Source organism: Montipora capricornis, chromosome 8, assembly GCF_036669925.1.
Source record: "Montipora capricornis isolate CH-2021 chromosome 8, ASM3666992v2, whole genome shotgun sequence".
Classification (NCBI taxonomy): domain Eukaryota; kingdom Metazoa; phylum Cnidaria; class Anthozoa; order Scleractinia; family Acroporidae; genus Montipora; species Montipora capricornis.
The window spans coordinates 39,060,021-39,072,520 of NC_090890.1; the positions used below are offsets into that span (position 1 = coordinate 39,060,021).

The 12,500-nt window shown below is 39.1% G+C and overlaps 3 protein-coding genes across 5 annotated transcripts in view; 2 read left to right on the plus strand and 1 right to left on the minus strand.

The window, feature by feature from the left end:
* LOC138014306 (uncharacterized) overlaps positions 1-413 on the minus strand; it is an 11,058-nt gene extending 10,645 nt beyond the window's left edge. The window contains exon 1 of the mRNA XM_068861357.1: positions 340-413. The gene's annotated coding sequence lies outside the window, so the exon portion shown is untranslated. The remainder of the gene's footprint in view (positions 1-339) is intronic.
* Positions 414-710: 297 nt separating this feature from the next.
* LOC138060052 (E3 ubiquitin-protein ligase TRIM71-like) lies at positions 711-4,575 on the plus strand. The gene has a single exon (XM_068905738.1). The coding sequence runs from the start codon at positions 813-815 to the stop codon at positions 3,009-3,011; it is 2,199 nt and encodes a 732-aa protein (XP_068761839.1). The 5' UTR covers positions 711-812; the 3' UTR covers positions 3,012-4,575.
* Positions 4,576-8,237: 3,662 nt separating this feature from the next.
* Positions 8,238-12,500, plus strand: part of LOC138060099 (zinc finger protein 420-like) — a 9,421-nt gene continuing 5,158 nt past the window's right edge. Inside the window, exons 1-2 of one of the 3 annotated variants that reach the window (XM_068905805.1) lie at positions 8,238-8,289; positions 8,550-8,610. The gene's annotated coding sequence lies outside the window, so the exon portion shown is untranslated. The remainder of the gene's footprint in view (positions 8,290-8,549; positions 8,611-12,500) is intronic. The other 2 variants (XM_068905806.1, XM_068905807.1) reach the window with 2 other exon arrangements.

Genomic DNA, 12,500 nt, shown 5'->3' on the forward strand with positions numbered 1-12,500 from the left:
TAATAAAAGCAGATAAACATTTCCTTTAACATTGGTCTGAACTAGGGAAATAATTATAAGGCAGGTCTGCACCAGAGTATTGATTTAAGGGTCAGGTCATAAATAGGGTAACAAATTTTTGGTCAGGTCATAAATAGGGTTGGGAAAATCGCAGATTTTGGTCATAAATAGGGTAAGGGTTTTGGGAAGCGGACCGCACATCCCTACCCAATTTTTCTGGGAGTACCCCCCCGGAAAGTGGACCGTGCGGTCATGGTAATTGAACAAAAAAAAACATTCCTTCGCAGCACGGGCGCGATCTAAGAAAGTTATAATAGAACAATAGATTCGCTCCCTTACCTCACATTATCTTGGCTGCAGCCAAGAACACTGGATTTCCAAACTGTCTGATTTGCGCATCGACTTCTAGGACATCCAATGAATCACTGGATTGCAGCTCGGAGTCACCAATTGCTTGTCGGAGCCACGGGTGCTCATCGTTCATGTCAACGATTGACATTGTGCAGATTGTTTTTCTTTCAGCCGCTCGCCTTTGTTCCTTTAAAGCTCTCGCCAAGTATTACCACATGACATACCGGAACTAAAGAAATTCCTTTTTTGTTTAAGTAGCTCTTATATATAGCTGGTAAACGGTTAGTACACTTCGGCCACCTGACTAAGCACTTTTTTTTTTAATTTCCTGCCTTCTTCATCCCCAACCACTACTCCCACAAATCAATGATATCCCTTCAATGATTCTGTCAAAGAAAATGCAAAAATTTCTCGGAATCACAAGCCATAGAGAAGGGTGTTTTTGATCATCATTCTCTTGAATGTACGTATTTGTGATGGAATCTCTCCTAAAGAACTTAGAAAAGCATGTCACATGTTCGATTTGTTTGGATACTTTCACTGAGCCCAAGACTATAGAATGTCTACACACATTTTGCTTTGAGTGTTTGAAGAGACACGCTCTAACAACTCAACAACAAGGATTATTTCGCTGCCCCGAGTGCCAGGCGCGAATTGGCGTGCCTCAGCACTTCGATAAATTGCCAACTGGATTTCTCCAAAATAGTTTGCTTGATCTTCTCGAAGTGCGAAAAGGAGGAGATGGAAGCGAGATCAATTGCGGCAACTGCAGGAAAAAAAGCGCCGAGACAAGCTTCTGCTTCGAATGCGGAAAGTTCATGTGCCCTGATTGTGTCAACGCACATGAACTTCTTAGAAATGTGGCGTTTGAAGGACACAAAGTCAAAGCAATAAAACACTTTAAAGAAGAAGACTACGAGGCTCTCCTCAAGCGACAATCCTTTTGTTCGCAGCAGTATCATGAACGAGAGATAACGAGGTTTTTTTGCGTCGACTGCGAGACCAGTGTTTGTCACACTTGTATAATCACGGAACACAAGAACCATGCCATTGATCCGCTTGACAAAGCAGCTGATAGTGCGAAGCCTAAACTCATAGCAGCAGTCGAGTTGATAACAGAAAAGGGGAAACTTTGCAGTGACGTGATTCGTCAGTTTGAGCAAACAGCTGTTGAGGTGGAAACTAACACTAACACTGCTAGACTTCAAGTTTCCCAAACAGCCGACCAAATGGTCGCCAAAATTCGAGAACTCGAGCGGAAGGCCATTATCGCAGTCGACAAGGCACGAGTATCGAGACTGGAAAAACTAAAAGAAACGAAGAATCAGCTGCAGTCCTTACTGAATCAAATAAATCAAGCCATAGAGTTTGCCAGCAACTTGATTCAAAGGTCTTCAAGCTCAGATATCATGCAAAGCAAAGAAACCCTGGAAAAGCGATTTGAAGATCTTGATAAGATCTCAGTACCAACACCTCCGGTTAGTTCATATGTGAAGTTTGTGCCAACAGCTGAAGCAGAGATATTAAACCTTGGTGTTATCATTGCAACCGAGGAGTTAACTATCAAAGGATTAACTCAAGATTTTCAAGCTGGAGTTGAAGCACAGTTTGTTATCTGTCCTAAACTCATGTGCGAAGTGCGCCGAGAATTGTTTCACCTTGAAGTTCTCGTAGAACCCACTGAACAAGTGAGAAGTTTGGTAACACACAAGAACGAAGATGGAACTTTCTCGGTGAGACTGGTACCTAAATTTCCAGGCTCATACAACATTTCAGTGGCTGTAAAAGGAGACAAACTCCACAAGAACCCATTTTCAATCCAAGTGAAAGAAAGACGGCTTGAAGTTTTGGGTGAGTTAGATTTGAAAGGACAAGAGCTTCACCACCCTGTTGGGATTGCTGTGAACAGGAAAGGACTGATGGCTATCACTGATTACAGCAGACACTGTATCCTGATTTTCAATAAAGAAGGAAAGTATTTGAAAGAACTTGGACGCGAGGGGGAGAAAGCTGGTGAGCTTAACTGTCCTTCACGTTTGACATTTGTTGATGACGACAACATTCTTGTAGCGGAAGAATCGAATCACCGCATTCAACAATTTAATGTACAGACAGGAAATGCCGTGAGGTCGTTTGGCAGTAAAGGGTCAAGAGATGGTGAGTTCTTAAGTCCATCAAGCGTTTGTGTAGATGATGAAGGACGTGTTGCTGTTTCCGACCAATACAACCACAGAATACAGGTGTTTACAATGAACGGTCAGCTATTGTTTATATTTGGAGACAGCGGCACAGAAAAACTATCCTGTCCCGGCGAATGCATTTTCCATGAAAGCAGGTTTGTTGTTTCCGATTCCAGGAACCACTGTTTGAAAGTCTTTGACCGCTCAGGCAAATTTCTACGCAAGATTGGTGAAGAGGGCAACGGTGACGGACAACTAAATTTCCCACAGGGCCTGTGTACTGAGAAATGCGGCACTGATCATCACAACATTCTCGTTTGTGATCGGTTAAACTATCGAATTGTCCAGTTTTCATTTGAAGGTTATTTTACCGGAAAAAGTGTTTGTGAGCTGCCACAGCCCAAAAGAATTGCGGCAACACCGGATGGTCGGATTTTAGTCATCGCTTTCAACGTTAATAAAGTTCTTATCTTGAAATGAAATAAACTGAAAACGATTACTTGAAGCCTCAACAGAATTAAACGGAAACCGTAAAATCGTAAATTCCGAATATTCAAGCGATGATTATTCCTTATTCATTTTCTTTTTTAAAGCCGTTATTCCGGCACCGTTATTCATAATTCATTATTCCGCTTCCATCCCCGATCATGTTGTAGCGTGGCGCAGTCAGTATGGGTCATATAGCATCCTGTTCTGAAGTGAAGACAACTATGTCATTGGAGTCCCGGAAAATTTAGTGATAGTGTAATTCGAACAGTGCATAAAAATTAGGAGATTTTAAGAACAACCATTTCTTTACGTTGACTTTAAATTGTTGATATATTAAGCAAGCCCAGAAATAGCTGAGTGCTTAGTGGTTTTCAATTGAGTGTCGAAAGTAATTAGATAATTACTTTGGTTTATGATTACTTCACTCAGTGAATGGTTCAAAGTTCTCGCGCCACTTTTTCAACCAATGAGAAGTGAAACCAAAATCAATCGCGGCTAGTGCGTGCACATTTTTCTGCGCTTTGTGTCGTCTACGTGTAATTACTTCGAGTTTTGATTGGTTTACTGGATTGTCTCCGTCCTTTTTGATTGGCCAAAGTAATTACTTTGGTTTTGGTTTAACGACACTCATTCGAAAACCGCTCTATAGCATTTAATAACAGTAAATATTGAGTAAAGTCAGTTTGTTGGTTCTCTACTCTTCTCCGCGATGTTTTTGTCCATAAACCCTGATTTCTTCCTGTAATCAAAACAACAGCATTTGATTTCATGACTCAAAGCTTTAATGATTTTTTTTCACATATTTATACCATAATACTCGAAGACGCTGCGATATTCATATGCCAAGCATTTCATCTCGATCTGGTTTGAGATCATTTTCTTATTCAGCTGCCAAACTGTATAATAATCCTGACTTTTCAATCAAAAGCTCTCATTCTATGAATAATTTTGTGAAGAATTATTGGAGTAAAATATTTTCCTACTTACTAGATAGCAGGATATGTTATTTATATTTTAGAAGGGTAATTAGTTTTTCCATGTTTTTTTATTAGTATTATACGTGTATATATGTTTTGGTATATTTTAGTTTTAATAGTCCACTTTTGATATATTAAGATTCATTCCTAAACAAAAGACATCATCTCGAGGCTCTGGGGAATAAACTCATTCAAATCCTTTTTATTTATTCCCCAGAGCCTCGAAATAATGCCTTTTGTTTAGGACTGAATTTTAATATATCGTAATCGGTCTATTTACACAGCTTAAAAGTAAATCAGTGTTCACCTCAGTGAATTCTGCGTTAAATAAAGTTTCATTTCATTTCATTGATTAGCAATCGTAGATTCTTTAGATTGTTTAAACAATTTAATAACCCTTTGAGAATTTTAGAGTTCCTTGGTGTGTCAGTAGGCCGTTTGTTTCCGGCAATACTGAACCACTGAACTGAACTTTCCAAGACTGAATACAGTCCAGTAGTGCCTGCTTCATATTTTCATTCCCAAGTTGTACTTCTGATTTTGTAAGTTGTAAGCAGGTAGGTTGCGTTCAGATTGTCAAATAAACATGGCAGGGGGATGAAGTACTCCTCTTGTCACACTTTTGCCCCCAAAGACTCAGTTTTCCCAAATCTCTCCAATCCCTTCCCCCGGGAGTTAGGTTAGTGGAGGTCCACTCCCTCCAATTAGAGAGGAGATTTAAATCCCCATTGATTTCCTCTCAACCCAAGAAAACTCACGGTGGGCCTGGGAAAAGACCTAACTCCCTCCTCTTCATTCATTGTGTGCATCGCCTCGGCGTGTAGAATTTAGTTTATTGGCACTCCAGGGTGGAGTGCCTGGGGCTAATAATGTATTTTGTCACCCACTTCGCCAGAGTTGTCGTCGTTCTTATTTTACGGTAAAGCAGGGAGAAGTTGATTAAATAAAATTCTCATTACTGACACGAAAAGTGATGTATGACAGTCTATAAGGAGAATTATCATTGCGATCTTGAGCGTGAAAGGCATAATTTATTTCAATTTAAATTGACTTTAAATGTTAACTACTTTCTTGCTTCTTTTATGTCTTGTTTGGTTTTCGGTAAGAAGGAAAAGCTCCTACTCAGCAGGTTTCAAAAATCGACTTTTACTTGACTGGATGACCATGATGGCGAGGAGAACGAGCGAGGAACCGCCTGCAATCAACCCCACAACATTTTCGAAACGTGCCATTTCCAATCATGTGTGAGGATCACAGGTTTGATGCCAAATCCCAAACAATCACAGTGCGCCTTGTGTAAACATTGGCGGTGGTACAATTAATTCGCTTGGGGAGAAATTTATAACATCAAACTGAGATTTCAACTTACCTTTCATTGCAGCACGTTGACAAATGCCTTGTCCATGCAGCGCATCTTCTGCCGATGCGAAAACTAGCTGGAGCTTCCCAATGGATACATCTGGCAGCCACCAACGAGAGGTTGCCGTGAGCCCTCATCCTTCAGCTTTTTAAATTTAATCTGGTCACCGATGATACCGATACATACTTGCCAACTCTCCCGGATTATCCGGGAGTCTCCCGGATACGGAACGAATCTCCCGGTCTCCCGTACTGGTCATTAAATCTCCCGGATAAAAACGACTCTGAACCTTTTACAGACGTTTCTCCATTCTAGACTCAAATTGCATCCCCAACTTTTAAAAAAAATGGATATTTTCAAATTCGTTTCATTGTTTCTTAATGCACTTCTTCATCTCTGAGTTTCAAACACACGTTCATAGAACTAAACAAAATGACTTCCTTTAGCTATCATAGCCATATATATATATAACCGATTGTTTGATTGGATCTTCGATTAACCAATACTGAAAAATTCTTGACATAAGTACCCTGTTTTCCCGCAAATTCACAATGGCGGCAGAATATTCTTGTATTCTGAAGGAGCTGCTGGGGGATGGGTGGGTGCGTTTAAGGAGGGGGGGGGGAAGAGGAGGGGAGGGGGAGTGGGTAGGTTGATCGAGGGGGGAGGGGAAGGGAGACCGGCTGGAAAAAATCTCCAGATTTTAGATCTCCATAGGTTGGCATCTCTGCCGATAGGTGTGATTACTAATGCAGAACACATTTCGCCGGTAAAAAACTGAAATATGAAGCTGTTGCCAAATCCCTTTGGGAAGGACCGCCAAAATATCGACCTCCATTCAGAAGCGATTTTACGTATTATAGACCTAATCGGCTAACTAAATGTTATACCCAATTCAAATCTCCAGGGATTAAGATTCTTTGTGTGTTGTATTTGCATGATAATGTAGCATTCATATTTAAATGATAAGAAAATACCTGGAACAAAACATTTTTTTCCCAAAGGGTTTGAATTGGGTACAACATTGAGTTAGCCGATTAGGTCTATTTAAGGTGACTGAACACAGTTTTTGATACCTACCGGTATGTTTCATTTACCTTTTTCTCTAAAACCCTTGATCTTTGGTCGCCAAAAATGGTAGCAAGGAAGTTAACAACACGAACTTCGGTTTTTTTATAGTTAAGTTGACGTATATGCCGAACACAGTTTTCGCGCGCGCTCTTGCTAACGCAATGCATGCGCGCAAGGATTGCAAAAAAATATACATGGCTTCAATACAGCAATCATTTTATTTGCTCAATGCTTCCACTATCTGTACTATTTTTCCTCTTAATTCAAAAAAATGTTTTAATGGTTATAGTCTTTTATGAGAAATGTATGTTAGAAAAGGTAACGATGGAAAGAACTCCGTAATTCGCAGATTTTTCTTTGTTATGAACAGAACCTCAACAAAACCCAGTTAGATGCAGTGCATGCCTCGTAAGTTTAAAAAGTGCGATTGAATGCGGAATAATAGCTGTCTCAGATCTACGCCTATTTCTGTTTTATCTAACTTACATACGACCCGTTGCAGAATACGCTTGTCCCGTATATCACAACAGCCTCGTACAGTATCTCCATAACGACCTAGAGAGATGCCAGAAACGCGCCTTACGCATTGTTTTCCCTAATTTTTCATATCAGGAGGTGCTTAAAAAATGTAGGCCTATCAACATTGTTTGATCGCCGCGAGAACATAGTACTTAAGCTTTTTAGAGAAGTGTGTAGTAATCCCAATCACAAACTTCACCAGTTGCTGCCACCTGTAAACGAGTGCAAGCACGATCATAGGGGCAAGCGTACTTTTTCGGTGCGCCGACTGGTGACTGAAAGAACAATGAACTCTTTCATTTTTAAAAACTCTGTTAAGTTTTAGCTCAGTGTGCTGTAGCAAAAGCTGTATGGAATATATATTAGATATGCATAGTTATTTTAGAGTACTTTTATTGAATATTTCATGTTATTCTTTCAGTATTTTAATTCCTATTTTTATCTTTTTTCATAATTACGGAAATGTAAGTAAACGTAATTCAGCCTATGGTTGCCAGGTTTTTACAAATAAAGTATCTATCTGCAAGGGATCATTAAAAGTCTCTCTGTCAAAATATTATTAAAATAGTGTGAACTTGTGAGCATCGTTACAAGTTTGTTGCATGCAAATTATAAAGAAAATCTAACGATCACATTTTCTGCAAATAAACAAAACCGATTTCAAAGGCCTGTTTATATCTATTCATGTTGCCATGGCAACGGCATATATGTCAGCTTAACTATCGAAAAACCGAAGTTCGTGTTGTTAACTTGCTACCATTTTTGGCGACCAAAGGATCAAGGGTTTTAGAGAAAAAGGTAAATGAAACATGTATCAAAAACTGTGTTCAACGGCAAGGAAGTTTCGAAATTTTTTTGAAATCAGATTGTCGGCAATAAATTTTGACTGACAAGAGAAGTTTTCTGACACCTTATCAGCCAATCAGGAACGATATTTTCTCTGTCCGTGGGCGAACGGAGGTTTCGAAAATGTTGATAGGTTGATTGCAGTCGGTTTTTCACTCCTTCTCCTCGGTCCCTCCCCACTCAAGTGCTCGTTTGACTTTGGTCCAGGTTTTCCCACGAAAACGATCACTTGAAAGTCAAACTTCCACACTTCAAGTCGATATAACAATTATTTGTGAGTAAATTTCTCGCATTTGCATACTTTTCTGATGACGCGCTCTGTCCTCTTCTACCGAAGTAAAAGCCGACCGCTCCCTATTGTGATTGTGGCTAAAAGAATCTGCGGTGCATTTTCAGCGGATGTCACGAATAGTGAATATAGGTACCTCATGTATCCCTTATTATAGTGTATTTAAATTAAAGGTATTGGAGGACTTTCTCTTTTAACATACGGAAGGTAAAACGTTTTGTTTACTACTTTATGTGGGGAAGATCAGGGCTAGATTCTAGAATACCCCGGCCACTTATTTGCAAATGTATAGCGTGTATTAACTGATCAGAGTGTAATGTGAAGTGCTAGATTTCTATCCTTAACGCTCACATGGTTCATATGGGATAGAAATCTAGCACTTCACATTACACTCTAATCAGTTAACTCTGTTTAAAATATAAGTGCTACACGGCTAACGTTTGTATAAACGTAACCTTTCCTTATAGCGTGTATTGTTATCCAAGGTTCTTCAAAGGATGCCGCTGCAAGAATCATCTCTCTTGGAAGGTGTTGTATTGTCAAAACTTTTTGGGCTTCTTCTGGGATAATTTTGACCAGGGCGGTGCTTTCAATTTCTCTCCGCTTTTTTTTTTTTTTACTATTTATTTTTAATGAACCTATTTATCAAACATGCAAATTAAGAATACACATCAGAGGCTATTAGCCAAGGGCTAAAATGGCTTGTGATCAGCTAATGCGCCGATCAACTCGAAACTTCAACATCCCCCCCGGGCAAACCCGAAGAAGAAGAAGATTGGATCCTTCAAATTCCTGCCCCCTCGGGCCAAAATGGTGTTCAAATGCCCTACCCTATTGTTGGATTTGTCTGTCATACTAAATAACAATCGTCGTCGGCTCCTGTCGTCTTAATAAAGCTTGTGCACTTTACTTTATAAATATGCTAAGACATGTTTCGTGACCCTTTATATAATGATGGCCTTTTTACCAGACTTGAGCAACTGCAAAAAAAAAAAAACCAAACACAACTGTAATATTGAAACTATTAAACGTGACTTGAAAATTGAATTAAGTCGGACAATGTCAATAGGCAAGTATAAGCTGCTCTAACTCCGAAACACGGCAAAGTTTGAAGTTTGTTTAACAAGGGAACTGTATACTTATCAACAACAGAGCCTAGAGCGTTTACGACTGTATGTATTTTAAATTGTGCAGTGTTAGTGGATTACCTCTAACAGAAACACACAGCTTTCAGAGCTTTAACAATGAAATGTTGGGGGGGGGGGGGGAAGGTGTGAAAATGTACCATATTGTATTCACTCTATAGTATGACAAAGACGAATTACGTAGCCAAAATTTCCTCTAAAGGCAACTTTTGAAGATCTTTTTTGAAAGCCAATCACTCACAAATGCTAATCTCTTCCTTCAAACTCTTCCATCTCATCTAAACACATGTTTTATAGCTGTTAGTGACTTTGGCGCAGAAAAAAAAAATCCCGACACTTCCGGTTCAATTTTCCCCACCCCACAAAGGCAAAGTCAAATTCTCCACTCCCCGGGCACAGAAGATAGTCAAATGCCCAGGCTTTGCCCGGGGTGGGGGATGTTGAAGTTTCGATTTTGTCAGAATAACAAGAATTAAGTGACCACTAAAAACTAATAGTAGGGTAAACAATATATAATACGTGACCTGCTAAACACCCTCACTCACAGTCGGAGACTGAATTGCTAAGGGCGCGGCTCGACAAGATCAGGCCGAAGGAGTTGTGCTGCCGGCTTGGCACTTGGCCCCTGAACACGACCCATGTATGACCTCGGGGCACAGCACCACAACCAGATGGAATCGGCTGGGAGTTGATTTTGATGAGGGAGGAAAACTGGAGTGCCCGGAGAAAAACCCTCAGAGTATTGTTGAGATCGATGAAAACTCAGCCCACATACGATCTCAGGGCCAAGAGTTGAGGTGGAAGGCATATTGGTTGATAACCACTAAGGCATCCTGACTCCCCTATCAAACTAAAAGTTCATAAAGCAAGGATTAGTTTAAAGATGATTGATTTAATAGATAGACAGATAGATCATCTTTAAAGTACCTGTGTGTTACTATTGATCTTGTCATGGCAAGAACGTACCAACAACGTCTGCTCATTCTCCAGGAAAATTGCTGTCTTGAGATGGATGAAATTTTACGAAAACCAATTCTACATTGTACTGTAAAAGAATAATCCCAAGTATTCTCTGTGGTATTGTGATATGGGGCTCCTAATCCCCTTCAAATCAATGATAGATGACTTTGAGTGCATTCACCTAAGGGCTACTAAATATTAGTCCACAACTTTCCCAGAGATGGACTCTGTGATTTCAACATAGAGCTGGATTGACTTGGAACATTATTTTTTCCGCATCTTGTCAAGGCTATTTGCCACTTACAGTATCTGCCTCCAAGAGCAATATTAAAGACATGAAACGTTTTCTGAAATTGCTGCTACAATAAGATGGAGACACGACACAGAAGTGTTGAAATATTGGGGTCTTTGAATGATAACTTTCTACTGAAAGCTACATTCAATTTTTTTCAAGCCATATTGGTATATAGTTACACACTATTTCACTCTGAACGTTAAAGGTTTTCCGACCAACAGCAGCAACGTATTGTTTCCAAGAAAAGGTTTGCATGTAAGAATTTTTCCCTTTTCTCGAGCAACAGCCCTGGGTTGTTTGAAGCATGGTTAGCACCCAACCGGCATTAAATACTATGGAAATCTATTGGTTTTGATACCTCTTAACCAAGGGTTAGCACTATTAAAACCAGGGGTTTGAGCTACCGGTCCCAGGAGTGTTATTTTTATAGTTGATCTTTGGCAGCGCCAAGCAAAGTTCCATACTCATAGGAAACGGTAGGAACCTACAAGTTGCTTAATTCTGATGGAATAGCAACTCATGGTTATTATTATTATTGTTACTATTATTATCTTTATTGTTATTATTATTATTAGTATTATTATTATTATTATTATTATTATTATTATTATTATTATTATTATTAGAATGTTACTAATTATTGGGCGACTTCACACCCACGAGTGGTATTGTGCCAGGACCATATTGTGGGCTGAAGTTTAGAGCTCATTTGGTCAGCTGGTTATTTGTAAAGTTGACTGCTGACCAGGTACTGGTTTCCGATGGGATTGCAAGCTCAACCCAAGTTAACTTATTGTAAGAATAAATAACCAAGGAGGTCCTCTTTTAGGCTTGACTAAATCTATTTAATTAGTATAATTTACATAAGAAGATATAACGAAGAGACAAAATTCTCTGTTTCTCCGAGTTTCGTGCTCACACACTCATCAGACAGTGCGTGAGCACGAAACTCGGAGTAACAGAGAATTTTGTCTCTTCGTTATATCTTCTTATTCAAAGCTCTACACTTAAAAAGTGTATTGAGCACTGTTTAACGGCATTAGCCACTTTATTACACGTAGTATAATTTACATACGTGAAATGTTATTGAAAATTCTCTGCCCTGACTGTTTGCATTTTGGGTTATTATGCGATAATCACAGCACCATTTTTTTTTTAATGATTACTCTAATTGCTTTAAAGAAAGTGCATATTTTTCATATAATCACCTATGTAATTATACTAAAAGGAATTATTATTATTACCTCAGGCTCAGTGAATAACGGTGAATGAAACTCTTGACTTTGTCTTGGTTGTTGTTCACCAATATTCACCTCGCCTTTGGGGGATTATAATTGTTAAATAGTAAGCATTTATTTCGGAGAGGTTAATCTGTGTTCATGGAAAATAGTGAATTTAGACTTATCAGAATGGCTTTTAAGAAACCACATGTAATAGGATTATTTGACCATCAATTCAAAGCTCCCCTGAACATTTGAACAAATACAAAATGATGGACAATTGAATCTTTCAAATCTTTCCCCAAGCACAAAATTATTGTGCTTACTAAGTTTAGAGAAGTGCACATAGTCAACAATCCTTTTCTAATCTCAAACAAACATTGCTGCCAAAATGATTCTTGACAGTCTTGATTCATTTTTTTTGGTGAAAAGTCAGGGACAGTTTCTAAATAAAGCTGTGCTAGGGGGTCACTACTGCCGTATGCAGAAAGGAGCTAAAGGCAATATATTTTTTTGTTTTTTGTGCCTTAATTGACACCTGTAGATACAGTGTATCATATGTGTTGGAGAGGAAAGAGAAAATAATTAGTACCAGTAAAATGTTGGTTAAATGGGCTGTTGGAATAGATTGATTGCTCTTTTTTAAAGTGGTACTTGCGGGTGTGAGCATGGCAGTCACCAAAGTTAAACCCTTACTGCTGTGGTTGCTTCTTGAATATATGATAATGTTCTTTTTCAATACGTTTATTTGCTGGCACCGCTGGTGACTTGAATTCCTGACTTTGAATGACCACACAA